This window comes from Kryptolebias marmoratus, linkage group LG9 (assembly GCF_001649575.2).
Source record: "Kryptolebias marmoratus isolate JLee-2015 linkage group LG9, ASM164957v2, whole genome shotgun sequence".
In the NCBI taxonomy this organism is placed as follows: Eukaryota; Metazoa; Chordata; class Actinopteri; order Cyprinodontiformes; family Rivulidae; genus Kryptolebias; species Kryptolebias marmoratus.
The window spans coordinates 27225071-27249940 of record NC_051438.1 but is presented as its reverse complement, the minus strand read 5'-3'; the positions used below and the strand labels follow the sequence as shown (position 1 = coordinate 27249940).

The window sequence follows — 24870 nt, the reverse complement described above, 5'->3', positions numbered from 1 at the left end:
TTTTTTTTTTTTTTTTTTTTTTTTTTTTTTTTTATTGGGAAGCTTCGATTTATCCTGATTAATAATCAAGGTTAGAAAGGATAAACTGTACCTGCCAGACCAAATATTGCTGAAAACCTTTACTTAGGTTTTAATTCACCTGATTAACTGATATTTTGATATTTAGAGCAACAGTAAATTATTAGGGCATATAATTATGTAAAATGTTGTCTTATAATAAAGTGTGAAGGTGTAGAAAATAACTTGGAATAATGACATACAGCTGTGTATGAAATCTTAACAAATATTGAACATTTTCTGTATTATTATTATTATTATTATTATTATTATTATTATTATTATTATTATTATTATTATTATTATTATTATTAAGTGATATTATCTCCTCCTTTTCAAACCAAAAGAAAATTTATTTATTTTGGATTAAAATAATTTTAGTTATTTAGTCAAAAGGAAACTAAACCTGTAAATAAATAATAGAAGGACATGTGTTACAACAAATAATAGGAAAAAATAAAATATTATTTCTTGTTATAGAAGATGGAGTTGAGGAGGGATCAGTAAAGTGGCTAAAAGTTATTATTATTTTTTGTTTTTAGTTTCCTCACAAGCGTCAGTGTCCTTTCTCTTTTTCATTCGTCTTAAAATAACACAAGAAGGTGTCTATAAGTGTTAAATGAGCACAAAGCGTTAATTTTCTAACACTTTACGCTCGCCGTGTTTGTTTTGATTGAATAATTGTTGCCGTAACTCCAGCTGTTGTTGATTTGGTCACACTGCCACATTAATTCCTGCAGATTTACGGTGCAAATTTGTAAGCCTTTTAGTCTTCGAAGCCTCTGAAAGTCCTTTTTTTGAACACTCGTAAAGAGTGGGCACATACAGGCCCTCTCTAATTTAACCCTGGCAATCTTTCGGTGAATTTCCAGTCGCGCAGCAGCGGAAGCGCAGATGAATGATGCATAAATCTGCGTTTTGCACTTCGTTAGTCAATGCCTCGCTGCAGTTGGCATCTCCAAAAGCTCCGGTGCTTGTTTGGTTGCCTCTGAACATGCTTGCATGTGCCTGGCCCATTAGTTAGGTTGCAGATGGCCTGAAATAGTCTTCTAATGCAGTATTATTCAGCCAGGCCTGCTGCTGGAGGTAAAAGCAGGCCTGCCTGCTCCCCCCCCCATCTGTGAACTGTAAGGCTTCAAGCTGATTTGAGCCAAAAATGACCACAGCTGTGGCGACACAACGGAAAAAATCATTGCATTTTATTGTGTCTGTATTTATGAACGTCAGGAGATTCAAATCTGCAATAATTTCAGCGTGTCTTCAATAAGTAACACAAAAATGCTGCAATCCACTCAAAGCAAGATTGTGAAAAAGAGACGTTTTCTTAGTTTGAAGTCATGAGCTACAATCAGAGATGGCAGCTGATGTCCCAGAAGGAATATTTGTAGCATAATTACCATTTTATTATCACTGAGCATCAAAGCAAACACATAACATAAAGTTTTATTAAGACGCTGTAGAAATATTATCACGGAAAATTAAAAATAACAATAAGAAGAGAAAACACAGAGGTCACGGGTAAAAGCAGAGCCGTATCCGTTTCAATGAGCAGCTTCTCGTGGTAGACACTAAATCTGTGCTGCTAATTTACTCAGAGGTGATGTAAACTTTATGTGACCCGCTGTAATAGCAAAATCTAGCTACTCATCTTTTCTTTACAAGTCATTTGCTCTCGTGTGCCTCAATTTGCCAATCGTGTTCAGCGCTATCAGGGGACGCAGGCGGCTCCTTGGAAACGACTTGCCGAGCGCGTAATAGCTTCATGTTCCATTTTCCATCCAAATTGTCATCGCGTGTGCAGCAAATGAATTTTTCAGGTCGCTGAAACTCTGATCGCAGCAGCGGCAGCACGCACGGAGCCCCCGAGGGGACACCTATGCAGATGTTTTCATATTCATTTTGGCTCCTGGTGAGCTTTTCTGACAAAACAAAAACAAATAAACACCCTGTAAGACAGCAGGCGAAACAGCTTGCTGGGGAGAAACGACACAAACAGAGAGAGAGGGAGACGGAGTTTTATTTTTTATTTATTTGTCTTTTAAACTGTTGATTTCATTTAGGATCAAAACGAGAATGTGGCTGCGGAGTGGATCTATGGCCAACGATCTCATTACATTTATTGATCTGCTGTTTACCCATGGCTGACAAAATAGACAGGATTCATAGATATTTTATGATGCAGAGGATAAGTTGTTATTAATACGCAGCATGTGAAAGGGAACCAGGCACAATGAACAATTTATACTTTGACACAAAAATAAACCAAATGAGCAAATCAGGGATGTGTTTATTATTAAGATTTAAAGTGTAAAATGTGTGAAATATTGTGTTTATATGTGATTATTCCAAAAGAATCACTGCCAGAGCTTTAATCAAAAATGTGTTTGGAGAAAATCTTCAATTTCCTGATTTGTTTCTGAATAAGAACTGTGTAAAAAGCATATTTTTTGTGGCCAGTTTGTGCTTGATTTATCGACGTATTCCTGCAAATCGTGACTTATTTTCTCTGAATGACAAATATGCCATTTTGTGATAAAATATTGCCAAAGACAGAGTTAAGAGTCTGGCAGTAAATGATGTTAAAGTAGACTCTGTTCATCATTCAGGCCGCCTTCATGTGATTATAGCTGCTCTCCGCCGGTGCCTGACTGGCTGCTGCTGTCCTCCAGATGTGGGACCTTACTGTGTCTCCCTTTCATTTAGGGGAGGAGGCAGAGGAGAGCCGGGCCGGGGAGGCCACAGGGGGGCCGGAGGCTGCCGGGTCCCTCTGTCCTCTCCCCAAGGGAGACATCGGCAGGGTCCCTGTCTGGAGCACGGTGGAGACATTAGCCAAATGCTATTACCCTGAGCTCGCTCACCTGCGAGACAGCGGTGGCCTCCTGGCAGATTATCCGTTTCCAAAGGGGGCTTGTCCAGGTGAGTCCAACCTCAACCCCCAAATAACCACATTTCCTCTTCATGTGTCACAGATTATTGCTGAAAGGATTGTTCATGTCTTTAATTTAAAATGCAAAAAACAGAAAAAATAGTTTCTTTATTATATGACTTTGACTAATTTTAGATGCATTTCTGGATATATGTTTCACCTCTTCCTACTGATAAAATCAATCTGCTGCTTATTTGTTTGGCTTTGATTTGTTTCGACAAATCACACAACAAATGTTTCCATACTTACTCGTTTAAATTAAATGTAGATCAAACTGAAATGATTCCATGTTTCCTCCCTCTTCAGCTGCCCTCTCACCCTTCTCTGTGACCCGTCGAATCGGCCACCCGTACCAGAACCGGACGCCGCCCAAAAGAAAAAAGCCTCGCACCTCCTTCAGCCGAGTGCAGATCTGCGAGCTGGAGAAGCGTTTCCACCGGCAGAAGTACCTGGCGTCGGCTGAGCGTGCCACTTTGGCCAAGGCCCTAAAGATGACGGACGCACAAGTGAAGACCTGGTTTCAGAACAGGCGGACAAAATGGCGGTAAGACTGCAGCAGGGTGTGATTTGGTGCAGTAAAACATTATTTTTTCCCTATATATATATAAAATCCCTAAAGCAAACTAAACTAGCTTGCATTGATTTTTCTGAAGGCTTTAATTTCCTCAAGCAGGACTCTCCACATTGTGTCTTTGTTTTGCTCCTGGATCCAAAAGGCTCGCTGATACCTTTCTTTAAAGAGAAGTAAAAGTGCCCGCAGCCAAAGCGTTCCAGGAGTTGTAAAACACAACACCTATTTTGCTTAGCTTAGCTGCTGGTCGAGGCCAGTTCGCTTGACCAAGCACAATTACTCCTGAGCCCCCTGAAAGGCCTTTCAGAAAGCTGCTGTCCAAAGCAATCCTGAAACACTCACAGGAGGCACTGTCTGCCAAGTCCATATACAGACCCCCCCCTTACACACACACACACACACACACCTTCACTTCATTCTAACTGTTGTTTATAGCCATTTGGAAGTAAATGAGCAGGAAATCAAATTATGATGTCCTGCCTACTGTTAAAGGAGCAGGACACATATTTCAAAAGCATATTACAAACAGCTAAATTACCTTAAGTCATTACCTTAAGGGCTTAATGCTTTTAAAAATGATTTTTACATTTACTGCACATTGGAAACAGTTACAGTAAAGGCTTTGTTTTTGTTTGCATGGTCGACTAATTATGCTGCCATTCTTTAGCCAAAATATACATAAAACTGAATAATTTAGGTTATTGATCCAGTTAAAAAGTAAAAAAAAAAAAAGTGTTTTTGTTTAACAAAATCTCCAACACATCAGACACTTTGAGTCTCCGCCATAAGTTAGTAATAAAACAAATCTGCTCATGATAAAACGCCACCAAGCCGTATCCTGACTGATCGACATGTCACGGGCATCGGGGGAATTGGTTTAACTCGTTTTTCTGATTTCCTACTTTTCCTGAGATTTATGCCGTTTCCCTGTCGTGTGCATCTGATAGGATGAGGGTGAGGGATGTCTTTGCGTGACGACTACGCTAGTAACAAGAGGATGATCAAATCAACAGCCGGGGAATCAGATTATGATAATGCTGTTAACAATAATGTGTGGCTAATGGATGGAGGTTGGTGTGCAGGAGAGAGGGGGTTTTAGAGGTGTGTTCCTGCCTGTGAGTCCTACCTGCTGTTAGGATTATGCTGTTGACTTTAAGGACATTTGAGTGTTTGTAGCAGGTTGATTTGTTTTTAGCACCAATATAACGCTAAAGAGAAAATCTGAATAACTTACTGTGTGTCTGTAACGTGATCCGGATCTTTCAGAGCGTTTCCTGGTAAAATTTGTACACACATAAAGAACAGAGTACATATTTACTCATTACAGAAACATATCTCACTGTAATTGACCAGTTCATCTCTTTAGAAATGTATGTATTAAATAAAATCAGCATTTTATCTCAGTTTAGGTACAAAGTGAGGCAAATTTTACGATTTTACCAGAGACTCAAATATCTGCATCCAGGGTATGCAGGATGTTGTTTCTGTTTTTGCCCTGAGTGGAAAAGGAAAACAGATGTAATGTTTCACCTTGAGGTAGAAGATACTTTGCACCCCCACCAACACCTGCCACTCATCTCTATCAGCTGCCTTCTGGCCTGAAGCAAAATCCAACGACACTTCTGTCAGATAAAGAGTCAGGCAGTTTTTATTTCGCAAGCTCGTCCTTTTTGTTGCACATTTGAATACTTTTTTGTTGTTTTTGCTGGTTTGTAACTGCTTAAAGTGAATTTTGCATTTGCATCTTTACTTTTTTTTTAACCAGTTTTAGTCTGCATTTGTGAAAACACCTTGACTCTTTTAAAAAAAGGAATTTACAAAACTATATGTTTATTCAGCAGACCTATTTTTACTTAATTTTATTTATTTATTTTCTCATAAGTTCGTTCAAATTGTATTTTGCTTTTCTTTAAACATAAGACATTCTTCTCTGTGATGCAGTGAAATTATACATTCAGTAAAAATTCAGGTTATAATTAATCTACTTGAATTTTATTGTGCATGTTTGGAAACTGCTTTGATTTTAGATAAAGCACCTAAAACTGCTTGAATTTGTAATTGCATTGCTTTTATTGGAAATTTCTATCCGGTTTAATGAGCTGCCTTTTAAAATTTAAAAGAAAGAAAATGTTGTTTTGTCTTTATTTACTCTAAGAAATGAAATGTTAGATTTACTTAACCTTTTCATGTCAATTAGTTCCACTAAACATTGTTGATTAAATGTTGTAAAATGCTAAAATAGTCTGTAGATCACAATAGATTTAAAACATTTGTAAGTCTCTAAAAAGCACATGGAGCATGGAGTCTGTTAAAAGTAGCGCCTCCTCACCTTGTGAAGTACAGCAAGCACATTGAGACAATCCTTATCAGTCAAAAGAGATCTAAGAGATTTAACTTACAGTATTTAGTTGCTTAAATATCTCATATTATTGGCTTAATAGAACAAAACTTGCTTATTTTGACTGTCAAAAAGTCACTAAAAACATTAAATTCAACACAAGACAGAAGAGTAATTCACACAACACCCAAATTTAATTTCTTATAGCGTAGAAGATATTTTAACAAGCTTCACGGCTCTGAATTTTCACATGCAGTTCTTCAGTTTATTGTGGATTTGAGGATGTTTTATTACAAAGATTAATAGATTATCTTTTTCAAAGGCTAATGAACGTCTATGACCCACATTTTAAATTATTTATTAAAAGGCTGTTTCATATCAGCACAGATGTAAAAGGGGTAAAAAGTAACTCTAGGTTGTTATTCTTTTTAGATAATAACATAATAACATTATTTTTTGTGCAAACATCATATCAGGCTTTAACAATGTCCTCCTTTTGTCTCCTTCGTCCTGCAGGAGACAGACTGCGGAGGAAAGAGAGGCTGAGAGGCAGCAGGCCAACCGGCTGATGTTGCAGCTTCAGCAGGAAGCTTTCCAGAAGACGTTGAGCCAGCCGCTGCAGCCAGACCCCCTCTGCCTGCATAACTCCTCCCTCTACGCCCTGCAGAACTTGCAGCCATGGGCAGAAGACAATAAGGTGACCTCCGTCACCTCCGTGGCATCTGTAGTGTGACCGTATATGTGTGTGTGTGTGTGTGTGTGTGTGTGGAAGCGACAGGGAGGGAAGGTGACAAAATTGGGAATGAATTGCTTTTATCCAAAAAAAGAGGAATTTCCTCATTTTCTTTTAAAGTCTTCTCATGTATCTGATGTTTAAAAACTAGGCTAGACACAGGAGAATGGTGCTTGCTTTGGAGAAAAAAAAAAAAAAGAATTGAATGGACATTATGTTTCCTCAGTCATTGATTGTTACCAGCAACAGAGACAGAGACAGCTATCTGTTACTGCCAAGATCTCCAAATCACAGGAGCTGCATTGACATTGTTGTTTGTCAAAATTAAGCACGTCTACAACTGTTATCTTAGAAATCCAAAGTCTGTTGAGTCATATCCTGCCTTACACCAAGTTTTCGCTTTCCCTTCAGCTGTCGGTCTAAAAGAGAAGAGGGCACTTACCCCTAAGTGGAAACAAATGGACACCTCTGTACATGCCCAACTACCAAGACTGTCCCCCCATTTGCCTCTGGATTCCCCGCAAGCTGGCAGAGACTCTCTGCCAATAACGGAAAAATAAAAGACCTCCTGTTTTTCGCTTTCGACTTTGTACAATGTAGTAAATGCATGTTTCAATCCTTTTCTGTGTGCACTTGGAGGTACCGCTGATGTCAGCTGCTGTCGAGGCGGATCTCCTCCCCAGCCGCAGAGCTCAAGTGGTGTTGGATTAGTCCTGGTCATGGATGCCTCATTATGTTAAAATCAAAAGTGTTTTATATTAAAAGATATTGTGACTTTTTGAAAAGATGACAGACTTCTCTCTTCTTCTTGCCTCTTTCACTGACTGTTCTTTGTCATAGTTATGATAACAATGCAAAGATGGGTTCTGATTTTACTCACGTTCATGACCTTTAGCTATGATATGATGGTGAAGATTTAAAAATGACTCAAAAGTTTGACACCGGAACTGCATCAGATCAAATCAGCCAATAGCACAGCTCTCATACTATAGCATTCAGAGGTTTTCACACACTCACCCTGGACATGAATGTCAGATTCATTCAGGGCTTTTAGTGATTTATTTGAATCATTCTTTTTCCTGCTTGAAATGATAACACAACATGCAACTTCTTTGGATTTTAAAACCAAGACTTGGGTGCACAACAGTTTTCCTAATAAGCTCAAATATATCCATACATCCCCAATGTTTAGTTAAATATCCTTTAGCAACTTGTACCTCGACCACACGCTTTTTGTAACTATAATATCTTAACTCTGGCAATCTCTTCTTGGTAAAATAATAGAGTTCATTTAAACTGGTTGGTTTGCTTTTAAGCGGAGTCAACACATTTTTAATAAGGCTGACTTTGACGCTTTGAGATCCAGAAGTTTATGGTTTGCCTGATTTATCCATTTCTGATGTGTGTTTGGGATCATTGTCCTGCTGAAACACCCAGTTATGTTAGGATTTCAATCATCTGAACCAGAAGCATTTGGCTTCAGTAACATGGGCAGTGAAACTGCTCCAAAGCATGACGCTACCACCACCATGCTTGACTGTTGGTACAATGTTTTTAGGTTTAAAACATTCCCATTGACTCATCCAAACATACCCTACAGATACAGATAAATGTCTTGGTACCCTTCCACAACAAAACAGAAAAAAAGTGATGTGACTGGAGCCAAAAAGCTTCATTTTTGTCCCATCTGGGGCTTCTCAACAAGCATTTTGGTGAATTCCTGTTTGTATTTTGTGTTTTTCTGTCACTAAGTGAAGCCTATTCCATTCTAAGTCTTATTTCATGGAGCCTATTTTGTTTCAAAATAAGATGGATGGTGAGATTAAGGAAATGATTCACGTTGGAGTGCTTCTTGAATAGTTTTTGAAGGGTTTCCTCGGCTCTTTTTCTACCATCTGTGTAATCTATCTGATCAACCTGGGGTTGCATTTCCTTCTTGCGTCCACGTCTTGGGAGGTTGGCCACACTTTCATGAACCTTATATTTTTGATGCTGTGATCAGAGGAACATGAAGCTGCTTGGAGATGGTCTGGTAGCCTCCATGTTTGTTCACTTTACCAGAAAGATTTGTTAATTGACTAAAACCTTTGTTTTTAAGATAACCTCTTGGTTTTGGGGTTTTGTGCATGTGACCGGTGGATACTTAGACACCAGACAGTCGTAAACAGCCAGGCTATCATGGAAGTGTTTATCATCTAAGACATAACAAAAACAGCCCATCTAGAAGCACAGTGAACACATCCTTCAGGTTCCCTGCTTGTAAATGAGCCGTCAGCACCACAAACATCACAGGAACCATACCATTCTACGCTTCGCTTCTTGAGAAAATCACTCAATTTCATTGGCCTGTAAACATACCGCTGGTCTCGTATTAATCTTGGCTGTACACACTGATAAAAAACAGGATATGTGTTTCACAAACGTCAGGGTAAACAGAAGCTTTTTGTTTGGAGATCTGCATACTTAAGCCTTCTTATCTGTGCTCCGAGCAGTTTGATGATCCGGTTGGAAACAGCTGTCTGCAAGCGCAGCCACCCCCAACAACCCCTCTGCCTTCTGTAGTGCCAACGTTAGTCAGTTTTTAAGGGCGTCTCGCCTGGTTGGGATCCTGTCAGTAACAGGCAGATCTTCAGGTGACGCCTCCTCAACCCTCATTTCCTCTGCTCTGTCCTGCTTTCATCTCTCTGTCTCAGAGGCCTTGAAGACGTGACTTGGCCCATTTTAGAAAAATTCCTTCGCTGTTTTCAAAACCGTGCATTGTGTTTTACTACAGGTGCTTAAAGATTTCTTCTCCTTCTGTTGTCTTGTTTTTTTTCTCCTTTCGCCGTCTCTCGGCTGCCACCAAAGAGCTGCGTCTTTATCCAATAAAATGTCACCACACAAGATGAACAAGCACACAAGGCTCAGGGCAAATCAGGCTTCCTATCAAAGCACATTGTTTTGAACACAGTCACCAAAAACAAAACAAAAAAAACAATATTCACTTCATGCGATGTGTCGTGTAGCTTTGTGTCTGTTCTCATCAGTTATTTCTATTTTTATAAATATGTGCAAACATTTAAGTCATCATAAGTCAGCTGTTGTTCCAGGGTTAGTGCTGAAACTAGCCTCAACCTCCTTCTCTTCCAGCTTTCCATGTTTCCACACGCTATAAATAAAACTCAGTCCTGTAATAACTGAATTACGCTTCCACATAAATAGAACCATTTTCAGACCCGAACCTTGAATTTTTTTTTTTTTTTTTATATCTCAGATCTAATAATATCCCTCTGCAGTTCTAATAACCAACTCTAAGCTTTGGCAGCTGTTTGGTTTTGGGGGAAAAGCAAACACGATGTGAAAGTGCCCAACTGTATTAGCTCACTGTTAATGTGTTGACATGCGAGGCTTTGTTGACAAAGGGCTCCACGGTCCTTAACAATGAAATCCTGCCACGCTCCATTAGCCCGAGCTACTTGTAAAGTTTAAAAAAAATGCACACGGTAGAGGAATTATACCGAAGTCAAGCAATACGAAACAGGTTTGTATTCACATGGTTTTCGTTGATATTTAGCTGGGTGTGAGAGATTCTTGGATAACGCCACCAGCAGGTGAAGGGAGACGACAATGTTTTTGCCTTAAAATATCTCATGGCATGGATTTTAATGAAATCTTTCAGGAAGTATCCGTCAGACGTACTTTAGTACTAATCCACTTAAAGATGGCAGCCACAGCCAACTAAACTTAAAACCCCAAAGTGGCTATAATTCTATCAACATTACAAATATTATGCTAGTTGTTGCGTTCACAACATATACCACATTTGCTACTCATTGTGCAAGTTTTCTTATTAAAACTTTAGCATTAACTGTTAAAATCAACACTGTTTGTCTGTTAGCAAAATATCTCACAGACTATTGGATGGGTTTTAATGAAACTCATCTCCAACTGATTAAATCAGGGGCGTCCTGCATGTTTTAGATGTGTTCTTGCTTTAAAACACCTGCTTTAAATGGATGACTTGGAGAACCTGATGATTTGGTGAGGAGGTGATTAAACTGTTTGAATCAGGTGTGTTGGAGCAGAAAAACCTAAAACCTCCAGTTTAACACCCCTGGATTAAATGTTAACCCAGTTCAAGATGACCGCTGCATCTAATCAGACTTCGCCAACACAAAAACTGCTACAACTGAGTGAAATTTACAGATATTGAGCTAAAGTTTGTTCTGGTAGCAGCTGGGAGTCATTTTCAACACCTACTCTGAGCATGAACATATCTCACAAAATCTTGCAATATTGCATGAAATCAATTATTTTTATTACTGATTATTGCTGATTATAATCAATTATTTATTAATATTATGGCTACAACTCTATCAAATCCATTCATAAGAGAATTTTAGTGCTTTGGCATGAAAAGTGACAGGTGATAAGAAATGTTTGGCTTTTAGTTCAAATTTATTTTCACTTTTGTTATTCCTCTGATGCCTCTTTATGATGTTCATAGTTTCATTTTGGAAGTGTTGTTTACTCTGAAAGAAATAACTCTTTAAAACAATACAGAACAAGGCTGAGCTGCCATGCAGAGGCTCTTATTTATAGTACAGTTTGAACATGTCAGTGCAGTCAGGTCATGCTAGGAGTGGCTTGCTTTGGATATTGTATTGTCTCAGTTTATTCCATGGAATTTTCCCTCCTGATACCAGAGAAGACACAGCTCAAACAATATTTAAAAATAATTATTTGCTCAGAATAGATCATGCATGAAACCAGCCTTTATTTGCCAAAGAGCAAAAAAAAAGACTCACCTATTTTGAGTGTGGTTAGCATGAAACATCCCGGAATTTCAATGTATTTTTATGTGAATTAAAGAACAAACAAAAAAGAAATTGATGTATATAAACTCAGACAGTTAGGTTCATAGAGGATGTCTGACAAAACATGTCTGACTCAGTCTCTGCAACAAAAAAAAACTACCAGCTTGAAATAATTTTGAGTAAAGAATAAAGAAGTTTTTTTTGTGTGCACACAGCTTTACACAGATTTCACAATTAACACAGCCTGCTGACAGCAGACACACACTTGTTGTGTACTTTTTTTACGTTAAATTGTGCAGTTATTGTGTACAAATAAAGGCTTAAATACAGAGCAAACAAAAACTTCCATATATTGACACTATCAAGAGGATAATCCTAAAAGAATGAAATGTATATATTTGATTAAGTTACTACTAAGTTAACCCAAATCTAGACAGAAAAGAGACAAAAATCCATCAGTAATATCTAAAACATATCTCTTTATTAGACTCTGTGAGCATAATGTATTAGTTTAGTAAAGAACAATTTCTTTTCCCCCCATCTATTGAGTAATTTGAGTGAAATTCCAAAGCAGATGTGATCATTAAGTTTGTGGGTGTGTAGTTGTTTTAACAGATCCTGGAAGTCTTTGACACACTGAAGCTTCCAGGCATGCATGATGTTTACTCCTTCCTATTATCAGCAACAGCTACCGTGGAATAGTTTCCTAATCCAGGTCCCTCTGCCATTGTATTACTCACTTGTTTACGTTAGAAAGATAAGAAACTATAATTTCATTTGTACATGTCAGAGATTTGAATTTAGTTCTTGACGACTCAAGGAATCATAAGCATCTAAGGTGCCAAAAAGGACAAACCTCTTCCTGGACTTCATGGAGATTTGGAGTTTTTAGGCTACAGCTGTTGTAGAATCACCACATCAGTGAAAAACAAACAAGACTTTTTTGTTCACTAGACATAATCAAAAACATAGGAGCGTATCTATCTATCTATCTATCTATCTATCTATCTATCTATCTATCTATCTATCTATCTATCTATCTATCTATCTATCTATCTATCTATCTATCTATCTATCTATCTATCTATCTATCTATCTATCTATCTATCTATCTATCTATCTATCTATCTATCTATCTATCTGTCTATCTGTCTGTCTGTCTGTCTATCTATCTATCTATCTATCTATCTATCTATCTATCTATCTGTCTATCATTTAGTTTTTAGAAAACTATCCACAATCTTCTTTACGACAGCGCCATCTAGTGTTCACCTATTGGAAAACACACTCTCTTGGCTCCGCCTTATCTTCAAACTGATTGGCCCAAGTTTTCTGTCACGTGCTTGGATATTCTTCCTTTCCATTGGTTGGTCGAGCTGTCCGTCACGCTGGCTTCCGGAAGTGTCGCCGCCCACAACGAAGATGGAGGACGATATTTCGGATTTGAGCAGACCCCAGATGTACTTGTTCGGTGAGCTCGCCCGTTCCGGCAGGACGTTAAACGAACGAGTCGCACAGCCAGCTTTAATGCAACGTTAAATATGCAGTTATTAAACATTATGGGATGGAGAAAGTTAACGGAAATAAAAACAGCGCTCCAGTTCGCTCCCACTCAGCTCTATTGTTGTTAGCTGGCCTTGCAAAGCGTGTCTCTGAAACAGTTGTGTGTCTGTTTTATCAGCGTCTGTGTGTAAGCATGAGTCGTGTCGTCCTCAGGTTGCACCTTGAAATCGGATAAACGGGAGTTTAAAGTTGACATAGACGACGACGATGCAGAACAACAGCTGTCCCTCAAAGCAGTAAGAAACTCATTTTAATTAATAATCATAACAATCACCGGTCTGCACAGAAAGCGTTGGATCTACGGATTTTCATATAAGATTATCTATGTTTACGTTTTCTGTTTAAATGCAAGTTTGCATTATTGTTTCTGGGACAGACTTTATAAATACAGAACAGGAGGAGGGGATTGATCACATTTAAATCCAGATGAGTTGTTTAATTGATGTGTAATTCTTAATATCCAAGTTTGTCCATTTTTTAAAAATTGGTCAGATTCTGTAGTTTTGAGATTGCAGCTGCTTTAAACTTTAAAAACTGACATTGTGACACATACCTTCAGAGCAAGCTGGCGTCCATCGACACGAACAGCCTGCATGCTTTTTCCATTATTCCCTTCTGCAAAGGATTTCTGGCTTACTGAAAGCTGTGGTGCTGTTCCAGGTGTGTCTGGGAGCCGAGGCGGAGGACAGGTTCCATATGGTGGAAGTCGAAGGGCTCACTTACGATGCAAAGACGACCAAAGTGCCGCTGGTTGTCCTGAAACCTTCTGTCCTGCCCTCTGTGAGTCAAAGAAAATAACCAAACTTTGAAGAAACTCTCATTAGATCAACACGACCGCCTGTTTGTAATTGTTGTTTTGGTTTTTTTTTGTAATCCAGATGAATTTAGGTGGGTTTGAGATCACTCCTCCTGTGACCTTTCGTCTCGTGTCCGGTTCCGGACCGGTCCACATCAGCGGGCAGCATTTTGTCAGTGAGTATTAATATTACGGCTCAAACTCAACGGTTTTCAAGAAGAAACTCAAAAATAACAAGTTTGTGCCACATTTCTGTTTACTTCCATTTTAAAATAATGATCATTTCAGGTCTTTTTTATGGAAGTTAGACAATGAAATTTTATTATATCAATAAAAATTTTACTTTCATGGGTAACGATGGAATAAACTTTTTACGTTTTCAGGATATTGTCATAACATCAAGTCTGATATGACGTTAGTTTTCAGATTTACTGTAAATTCTTTACCGTGGCTGTTTCAGTAAACGTGATCGACTTTTTATTTTTGTTTCAGGTGCGAAGGAGTCTGATGATGAAGAAGAGGAAAACAATACGTCACCAGTGAAGAGGCCTGCAAACCTGTCATTGAAGAAGCCTTCTTTGGTGATTATCTCTGCATGTTTTTGCTTCAGTATTTTCATCTGAAAACGTCACGTTAAAGTGTGCATAATTCTGTTATTAAAGATTTTGCAGATGACCCAGAAAACTAAAACTAATTAACTTCTGCATGTTGTCATATCATGAAATGAAACAGAGAAAACAGGTGTTTAATGTAAAGTGTTACATGAGGATTCTTGTTTCTTGCAGAAAAAACTAAAGATGGATTCGGATGATGATGACGATGATGATGAAGAAGACAGCGATGAGGATGATGATGAGTATGATTTAATTTACATTATTTTTTGTAAAAAATCAAAAGTAAACTGTTTAATATGTTTTAATTTGTGAGGATTTAGCAGAATACATATTCGGTTATTAAGTTCTTTTTGTTTTCTTTTTTGTAGCGATGATGAGAGTGATGAAGATGATGTGAAGCCTCAGAAGAATGTGGGAAAAGTACTCAAAAAAGTAAGTCTAGTTAGTTACTAAACACATTCATATAAGCTGTACGTTAAAAAAATCCTTGACAGTATCAGAACATGTAGGGTATAAAGAAACATAAAGAGCAGATTTATTTATCTGTGATAATTTAAATGATAAAAGATGTAATAATGAGGAGCTCACATGTGCATCATTACACCTTTATTTACGGACTCCTCGTGGAAAACTGAGCTTTCTGCAGTTTAAATCTTCAGGCTTGTTTATTCCAGTTTAGACCGTCGTGTTTCGTTTCACTCAGAAAGGCTCAGTCTGGCAGAAAAAAAGGGTTTTCAACGTTATTGTCCCTAAAATAGTTTTACAAATGACATTTCAGCTTTTGTCTTTGGTCAGTTAAATGTAAACAAGACAGTTCTGTATTAAATTGGGATGATTATACGATTGCCTGTTTGTGTTTGTTTGATTGTTAAAAACATCAGAACCAGTGGGTGGATTGTAATGTAATTCTCAGAAAGTAATCACTGGATGTGCTGATTAACTTAACTTTTGGAATCAACCTGATTCAAGATGGCTGCCGCAGCTAATCAACCTTGGCTATCAGAAAAATGGCTGTAGTTTTTTGTGTTAGTAGCTGAGATTCATAACCAACTCTAAGCCAGGCGTGGGCTAACTTGGTCCTCAGGGCCACCATCCTGCAGGTTTTACTTGTTCCTCTGCTCCAACACACCTGATCTGAATCAATGGGTGATTAACAGGCTTCTGCAGAACATGAAGAGGCGATTTAACCATGAATCAGGCACCTTGGAGCATGGAAACAAGGAAAACATGCAGGATGGTGGCCCTGAGGACCAGGATTGAACCCCCCTGCTCTAAGCACAGCTCACGGGAGATCTTAGTTTAAAACTTTGACATGCAAAGCGGCGGGAAACAAGCATTCCTTAACGAAATGCTACTTTCGTTGTTTCATGTTTGACAAGTATCTCACTTTTAAAAACGTTTTGCAGCCTAATGTGTTTGAGCTAATGGTTGGTTTACATGATTTCTTCCTGTGCTCCAAAAATGAGAAAAGAAGTGACCCTAACCCTTAATTAAAAGTAATTAAGGGACAGGACAATAAATATAAAACATTACACAGTTTATTGTTTAGCTGTTTTGTAAAACACCTGAATGAAGCATTTTCTTCCTCTTTTGTTGCTTTTGTCTCAGTCTGGTTCTGCAACCACGGCCCAAAGCTTTATAACCCTGACAAATAAAAGTTAAGATTTATTGTTGTCTTACAATGTTTAAGCATCTGAGGTGTTAAATTTGAACGTTTTGTTTTGTATTGATTCCTTTGAAAGTGTTGAGCTGGTTAAAATTGTCCAAGGAGCCGTTTCTCTCATGTTTTATCTTTTAAATAATGATTCAAATATTTACCTGAGTTTAGTTTTAGTAACAAGCTAAACAGAATTTCTCGTTTTTTTCTCAATCAGAGGTTTTTTGTATGTTTGAAGTCTTTTTTTAGCTTTATCTTGGACATCACAGCACATTTGTTTCGGGGTTTTTCCAGTCACAGGTTGTCCACTAGATGTCAGGGTAGCCAATCCCTTCCTCTGAGTTATTTTCTCGTAAAAGGAATTTCTCAGCTGCCGTTACTCGCCCTCTTGTTTCTTCCACCTCGTTTACAGACTATACGCAACAGCGTTTCATTTCGACAAGTCCTGCCCACTCCTGCACCCGCTGACCGTCCACCTCTTTGCACGAGACAAAACATGGAACTTTTTCATCCTGTTCGCTCACGCACCCACCTGTTTTCAGGGAGTAAAATACAGGCTTTGAGTGGTGTAATGATCGGATTTCTCCTCTGTAATCTGCTTGAATTCTCACCGTCTCACCAACAAGACCAGCACACACACGCAGACACACACACACACACACACACACATTAGGAAACAAACTGAAGACTTGTGCATTTAAGCTGTTAATGCACAGAGGCTGCAAACATCAATGCATATATGTTGTGCAGAAACAGAGACAGGCTAATGTTTTTTCAACGCTCTGGTTATGGGAAACATCTTCGACCATTTTTCTGAGGCACTGCTGCATATCTTTGTCCCTCTGTCATCCCTCTGTTAATATGATTGCTCCTTTTTATCGTTTCTCATGCCATTTCAGCTTTGCACCTGGCTTTTGCCTTTGAACACTTGTTTTGCGTGTTACCGCTTACAAGTAGTGTGTGGGTGCGTGTGTGTATCTGCCGCGTTTTTTTTTTTTACGCTGGTGTCTGTTTGTAATTTTTTATTTTTTCCCCAAAGCACGCTATTCAAATGCAACCTGGTGCCAAGCAAAAGATCAAAGCAGGGCAGATGTACATACCTGTGACGTGAGTGCCGATCCTTCCCTCAGGGTCAGATGACAGCTGAGCGTTTCTGTCACCTGTTGGTTTTTTTTTTTTTTCTGTTGTCCTGATGCACCCCACAGCCCCGCTCACAGCACGACCCTAATCTTTAGCTCCGTTCCTTCCCCGTCCCATTTTTAATGAGCACAAAGTAGAGAAATCTAGAAACTAGGGCTGGGAGCAATTATTCCTTGACTGGATATTCAGCTGTGTTTCAGGAATAATATTGTTTTTCTTTTGTTGTCAAACCTCAGGACTGTACGGAGTGTCAGAAATTAAGTATTAAAAATTGCATTTAGTAACCCTACATTGGATTTAAAAAAAACCCCATCTTGTTCAGATTAAACTAATTTGAATAACCTTTGATCAGATGGTTTTGTTGAACATGCACTCAGACTTTATTTATGGTCATTGTAAGCAAAAAAAAAAAATACACATCTGTGAATTAATGTTTGATCCTGCTCTACATTTGAGAAAAAAAATAGATTTGACAGTTTGACAGAATTGTTACGACAAGTAAATTTCAGGTTATTATTATTAAAAGTCATCATACATTTGGCCGCTGAGCAGCCCGGTTGTGTCGGTGCTCGCTGGGAATGAATCATAGTTTCAAAGGAAAGCGAACGGCTTGGTGAAATTATATTTAAGTTGAGATGTTTTGGAAGCGGTGAGACACGCTGAACACAACCTCAGATGTTTGGAAGCCAAACTCGGTGCTCTCAGAGACAATCCAAGATAAGTAGGGAATCTTTATTTATAAAGCAGATTTATTTACGTCAAATAAAATGCAATAAAAACCAAATAGAAGCAATCAGAGAAAGAGATTCAAAGCAACATATGAGAGAAAAACCAAAACATTACAACAGGTCATAAGCCTTATAACGATATAAAAACTGGACCTGAAACTGAATTGTTGAACACAAAAACACTACAGAGCTCACCATCCTGACTTTTAGAGGAAAACTGATCCTGAGTTTGGTACCCTGGACTAAAAATGTTCTTTATAAATTTTTATCCAGCTTAGAAGATTATTTTTTATGTTTGGTAAGTTAGATCAACATGGATATTAGATATAATCCATCAGAAAACATCAAACTAAACATTAGAATTGCTGTTGTGACTACAAAGAAAAGACTTACTTTGGGCAGGTTCTCCGATAGTTCAGCTTGTAATTCTTTGATTGAAGCGTGATTAAAAAAATCCAGACAGCTTCATCGCTGAAAGAACTGGGATGGCTTTAGCTCTTTGCATGAATTTGCAATACATAGGAGTAGGACGAAGTGGTAGGGATGAAAGGAAGAAATGGGATCCATTTAAACTTTTATATTGCTGCAATTAAAATTAAACAATCCATTTTTTTGTCTGCAACATCAAGGTTACATGCAGTCGTGCAGCAAACCTTTTATCAACTTTACAAAACAAGTTAAAACAACAAGAGAGATTTCCAATGATGCTTGCATAAATGTTTTAAAAGAGAGGCGTTTACCTTTGTTGCAGACTTTTCTGCTTTTTATGTAAACGTACAGCCGCACAATACTAAATGCTCATAAAGAAAGCACATGTAAGAAACAATAAAATCTAAATAATATTTTTGTACTTTTTAGGAGTTTTTTTGCCTTTCTATCAGAAGTTTTACAAAAGAAAAGACTAATACTAAGACTAATTTAGTTTATCTGAAGGTCTGAGTCATTTTGAAGTCAAAATACTGATCCTTTTCTGCAGTGTTGCAGTTTCTACAGAGCTTGTCTCTTGGTTGAGTTTTTCCCTCACAAATCAATGCCCTTTTCTATTAGAAACAACGAAAAAAATTATAAAATGACCCCAAACTTTCTGCATCTCAGTGAAGGAGACTGACTAGTTTCTGCAGATGTTTTGCAGCAGTTCTGTCAGTGCAGGCAGTTACACTCCTAACTTGTTCGGCCGTGAATTCCTGCGACTGCAGGAACATGGTTGGTGCTCAGGAAATGCAGGTACTTGCCTCGACTATTACAAGGTAATTACACAGCAGTGTAAACCTAGTGGTAAGGCCTTCACAGCGGAGAGCAATGACAGGTTATTGGGTTACTAAATAGCTGATTGCTGAGAAATTACCAAGATTTTCTAGTGTTTTCTGTGCATGACTGCTTGGGAAAATGTTTTTTTTTTGGTGATAACTACAAATGGCTGAACTTTGGTACAGAAATTCAAATAGTTTTGTTACAATGTTGTGTTTATTTACTTATCTTTTGGAAATAGTAGAAGACAATGCCGACAACAAACATGACTAAAATAAGAATCACCACCTTTCCAAACAGAAAATATGTGCGTTTTATTGTACTTGTACTAATTTTGGTAAACTGAGCTGGAATAAGTTCTTTTGCGTCTTTAAGATATCGTTCTTTTCTTTGTTTGTTTCCTCAGAGCCCAGAACTTTCAGCTAAAAAACCCAACAAGACTCCTGTGAAGCAAAATGGCCCTGCAGGAAAACCGTCAGGATCAGCAACCAAACCTCAGATTAAGGTACGGAAAGGCGGCATCGCTGCTTTTTATTAGCTGTGGTTAATAAAATAATTAACTGGCAGCCAACATAAGATAAGACAACAGGTTTTTTAAGGTGTAAAAAAAAAGAGTGGATTTAAGAGGACTCTTCTTGCAGTCTAGAGTTGCTTAAATTCAGTAGAATCTAGTTTTTAAATGTAACTGAGAACAAGGTTTTGTTGGCCAGAATAAGGAAATCTTAAGAATTATTGTGATTAAAGCCACCAACTGTTTTGATAAAGTCTATCATTCTGAAAGCTAAGCAAAAAGCACAGTTTGCAGAACAAAAAGGTGATTTAATAAGGATTTTGCAGCAAACGTGTGCAGAAAAGGCATGAACTCCCCTTGAATAAATCAGTTTCTTTCTCATTTGCAACTTCTCTCTGCATCCAGCAGGTTTGAAGATAAGCTTATCTGTCCTGCATGTTCTGCTCCTTTTATAATCAAACTGAAAATCCCTGTAAACAAATGTTTCCTATGAAATTATTCTTGTTAAAAACTAGGATGCATGTTGTTCGCTTCGTGCCTCAGGTTGGCAGTTCTTTCCATTTACATTTTAAAAATGCAAAAAGTGCAGGAAGGGGGAAAAAAAAAAGAACTTGGCGCGCCTTCAAATTCCTAAGTAGAGGAATGTGATAAATGCATGTAGCAATTAGCTCAACCTGATAGTTAATTTCTTAGATAAAATGTCTTGAACAGCCGCCTCTCAGAACCTAAAGCTTGAACTCTGTCTCTGTTTCGGCAAACACACCTGACCTCTTCACAGGTTTCCCGGGGCAGGGTTTAAACCTGCGACCCCTTGGTCTGACCCCGTTGTCTTGAGTTGCAGCCACCTTTGATGCCCCTCACGTTCATATCAGGGAACACAAATTACAGAGATTTTCTTGCTGTTTACACGTTTCACAAAACACTTTACTGTGAAGAAAACATCTTGAACAGATGAGGGTTTATGTGTTGGTATGATGATGCAAACATATATCACATTATAATACACAGTTGTGTCTGGGATAAAACAGAACTTACACTAAAGACAACTTCTTTTACTTACGCTTACATTCTTGGCACACCATGAAGCGGTTTTGTTTAAGGTCATGACAGAAATGTCTGTAATGTTTGTCATATCAAACACTATTGATTTTCTATTGACTATTTTTATTCTAATTCATCTAATTAAATGAAAGACTCATTTTCCTTTAAAAATCATAATCAACATTTAATTTCAGTTAGTTTTAATTTTAGCTGGATAGGCACCAGCTCCCCTGCAACCCGCAACGGAGAAGCAAGTATCAAAACAGATGGATGGATTTTATTTATTAATTATATATTCATAATTAGCTCATCTTTGCTTACATTTCGTTTTGTGGTAAGTTGTAAACGCCAACGTTGACTGCGGTCATACTGCGAGAGGCGCGGGGTTCCTGGTCGCAAGTAAACAAAATAAAGAACTTTATTTTTTCTGTATTTAAAAGTAAAATTCTTGAATGTTCAAACACTGGATACTATTAGTAAGAACTGCAGCAAACTGTGGTGAGAAATCCTTTTGCAGGAATTCAGACTTTGCTTATCAGAAAGAGGAGAAAAAACAAAAACAACCCAACTATTTAAATGGAATAACAGAGACTGGACCGGTGACAAATGTTCTTTTAATGTAACCTGTACCTTTTAATATAACATGAATTGTATTTATTGCATGTTTGCTGTTAGCGTTATATTTACAATTAACTGTGCTTAAACTGTCACATTAACACCCACAAGTGTTAATTTCCAGCCATTAAGAGGGTTTTTTTCCTCCTACAATGGGGGAAAAACGGACAAAGAGATAAAAATCCTTGCTGTTTGCATTCAAAAAGAGGTTAAAAAGGAAACGGTGAAACACAGCTTGAGACAACACTGGTTAAAAACAGGATTAATCAATCAAACAGAAACCCAAATTTTAGTTTAAAAGTTTCTTCAAACTTTTATCGTCTGGAAAATACAGCAGACAGGCAACTTGTCTAACATCATAGAGTTAACTTAGCAGCTTAAAAAAGTTGAATTACGCTCATACTTTTGGATTTTGAAAACTTTTTATAACTTATTTTGTCTCAACAGCCACAGACTCTGTTTTATCTGTCATGATAGCTTGAAACTGCAGTTCCAGCAACCAAAACTCAACTGAAGTATTGAAACTTAAAGAGAAAGTCATAAAAATATTTCTGTTGGCGGATTAATTGTGATAATTGTGGCAGCCCTGCTTAACTGAAAAGCTAAAAAGTGTTGGTCCTTAAGGACAGCGTTCCTGCTGTGTGGCTTAGTGTGGATGTTGTCGAGACGTGGCACATTGATTGGTGCAATGCTCAGTGGGCAACTGAACTGGCAAAGCGTTCCCGTTGGTTTAATTTTCTGGCACTCTGTGCTTTTATTACTCCTATCCCCTCTCCACCACTTCTACAAGCTCCTCACACCCCTCACTTCCTGAACACACCTTCTCCCAATTGCTCTTATTACAAGCGTTTGATGTCAGGTGCAGCTTGCGCTTCCAGATGCCCCTGAGGAGCGAGGAAGTTTTGTTTTTTTTCTTTCCTAAATGCAGGTGACTGGTCATTAGATTGGCTTGTCAGATCTGTTGCCAGTGCCGCGGTTCTCACCTCTCGCAGCCCGGCGTGTCGACTGGAGAACCAGCTAACTCGAGTTGTACAGATTTGAGGTAACCTAATCTTCCAGCTGGTGTTTTTTTTATGATTAATGGGTTTGGAGAAGTCGATGCCTTTAAGCACACGTCACAATCGTAAAGCTGTATGTCTCGTCACTCAGCAGTATCCCAAAAGGGTGTGAGTCATTGTTTTTGTGGCCGACTGGCATGTTCTTTAGCAGGTGCTTTATTTATTTCTGTAAGGACGTTTTCTTTGTAGGACCTGAAAAATGTAAGCCCATTTAGAGGAGCATAAAGTAAACCTGTAAATTTGTACAAAACCAGTCACCTATCAAGCCAATGAGTACACCTGTCAGTTCAAAGGTTATACTTGCAAAAATACACCAAAAAGAAATCAGGAGCCTTTAATGTATTTTCTTTTAATAAACAGACTTAAGAAATGTTTTTTATATGTGCATCGTTTCATTTAAATCTATAGTATAATTTATTCTTTATTTCATACTTAAATATGGTGACATTATTGGTTGTTGCACCAATAGTTCATAGAAGGATAGTGACAAATCCCTTTGTTCTGAAGGTTTCTTCAAACATGAGCCTTAAATGTTCACATCCCCCCCCCCCCAAAAAAGACAATTACTGTTCCTGGACAGACTTGATGAGCAAATGTGTCACAACTATGTGTTTGCACTGGATTGAAGACAAGAGATTGCATCAAATGATAGTGTGCTTGTGATTAAGTTCAATGTCTTGTGCCGTCTTTAATCAGCGTCTGGCCCAGATGAAAAAGCTCGCTGGCTTTGTGTGTTTATCAGCTGTTTCAGGTCCACAGCTGTCCTTTGGAAGTAGAGAGCTGCCCGTAAATAATAAATATGTGGTGCATTTGTTTGGCCTGGAGCCAGCAGCGAGTGTGTGGTGTGTGTGTGTTTGTGTGCTCTTCTATGTTTGTTTCAAAGTTTTGTTCATTTTTTACCCTTTGATCTTTGTTGTAAAAATGCAGATCTCTCGGGGACACATTATTGCACTTTTTAACTAGAAAGAGGCCACGTTTTCTTTAAATTATTGCACCTGTGTTTTATTATAAGTCACAGCTTTTAGATGCTGTTTTATTTTTGGGAGGTGGGGGTGGTTTAAGATATATCTAAAGGGAACATTTATTTAAATTACATTTAAAAAAAATAAAAGTTGGCATCACAGTTTTGGTTTGCATAATGTACAGTATCTGACCAAATTACAGATCTTCTTGAAGAATCCTCTTTGGACAAATGAGACGAAAGTAGAGATATAGTTGGCTATGATACCAGGCACAGCATATCGGACAAAAACCTCATAGGAACTGTCAGCACGGTGGTGGAGGGCTGATAATTTGGGCTTGTTTTGTGGCCACAGGCGCTGGTCACCTTCCAATTATTGAGTCCAACATGAACTCCTTTGTAGATTAAAGTATTCTAGAGTCATAAATTGGCAAACCTACAACAGAATGACTGAAAAAGAAAAGAATTAAGGTGTTGCGATGGTCCATCTAAAGTACAGGCTTCAACTAAAATAATGCTGACAAGGGCCTTAAAAAGTATAAGACTGGTGCCTGCAATCTCTAATGAACTGAAACAATGTTATAAAGAAGAGTGGGCTACAGTTTCTCCTCAGTTATGAAGACGTTTAAAAGGTTCATGAACAGTGAACGAGTTTTATACAAAACCTTCGCACGGACTATTGGAGAAAAATAAGTTTTCCAGCACTGAAAAAAAGAAAAATCAAAATAAGTTTGAGTCAAGCACAAGAAAGAGGTGAGAATGAAAGTGGTAATTATTAAAAACAACCTGCAGACCAATGTATTCTTTTAAAGAAAGTTTTTATTATTTCTGAGCGCCCCACGGACCAGTACAGGTCCCTGGCCTGTTGGTTGGGGACCCCTGCTTTAAATCAGTAGCTGTTCAAACATTAGATTTACTCAGTTATTCAGACACTACTTTATTTGTTTAAGTTTTTATAAATAATGGCACGGTGTAGGTTGTGTTTATTTGATATTATTACTTGATAAGGACCAAATTATTTTTAGTAAGTCTTAAAATGGTACCCTTTAGATAAAGAGATGGTTCATTTTATTAAAATAAAATGAACCATCTCTTTATCTATTTATGTAAGCAATGTAAGCAATCCATTAGATTGGTTTCAGAAGTCTGGTTCATTTTATTAAAATAAAATGAACCAGACTTCTGAAATCAATCTAATGGATTGCTTACATTTTTCATTGATACAAACACATTTTAAACTAGAACTGCAAGCAGTTATCAACGGGTTCCAAGCCCCCACGCTCCACCCCTGTCCGCGCGCTCCGACCCCGGCGTCTCGCCGGCGTGGCTTCGCCGCCTCTCTCGGCGAACGGGCCGAGTCGAAGCTCGCCAGGACGGTGTGTACTCAAAGGCGCTTCGTAAGACGCAACGGTATAATTTGTGAAGAAAGCTCGGGAAGGAAAAGCTAACTGTCATTTGATACCACACAGAGGCAAAGAAATAAATTCATAAAAAATTCAATATTTATTTGAAAAATA

The 24870-nt window shown here is 38.1% G+C and overlaps 2 protein-coding genes across 4 annotated transcripts in view; both read left to right on the top strand.

Annotated features, from left to right (window-relative positions):
- The window catches only part of tlx2 (T cell leukemia homeobox 2), an 11287-nt gene extending 3887 nt beyond the window's left edge, over nucleotides 1-7400 (top strand). The window contains exons 2-5 of one of the 3 annotated variants that reach the window (XM_017417408.3): nucleotides 2761-2973; nucleotides 3290-3527; nucleotides 6409-6589; nucleotides 7037-7400. In XM_017417408.3, coding sequence (XP_017272897.1) covers nucleotides 2761-2973; nucleotides 3290-3527; nucleotides 6409-6589; nucleotides 7037-7048 — 644 coding nt within the window. In that variant the 3' untranslated portion in view covers nucleotides 7049-7400. The other 2 variants (XM_017417407.3, XM_017417409.3) reach the window with 2 other exon arrangements.
- A 5407-nt stretch (nucleotides 7401-12807) lies between these two features.
- The window catches only part of npm1b (nucleophosmin 1b), a 21594-nt gene continuing 9531 nt past the window's right edge, over nucleotides 12808-24870 (top strand). Inside the window, exons 1-8 of the mRNA XM_017417524.2 lie at nucleotides 12808-12892; nucleotides 13138-13220; nucleotides 13645-13764; nucleotides 13863-13956; nucleotides 14273-14361; nucleotides 14566-14636; nucleotides 14763-14826; nucleotides 19574-19672. Of these exons, the coding sequence (XP_017273013.1) occupies nucleotides 12844-12892; nucleotides 13138-13220; nucleotides 13645-13764; nucleotides 13863-13956; nucleotides 14273-14361; nucleotides 14566-14636; nucleotides 14763-14826; nucleotides 19574-19672 (669 nt within the window). The 5' untranslated portion in view covers nucleotides 12808-12843. The remainder of the gene's footprint in view (nucleotides 12893-13137; nucleotides 13221-13644; nucleotides 13765-13862; nucleotides 13957-14272; nucleotides 14362-14565; nucleotides 14637-14762; nucleotides 14827-19573; nucleotides 19673-24870) is intronic.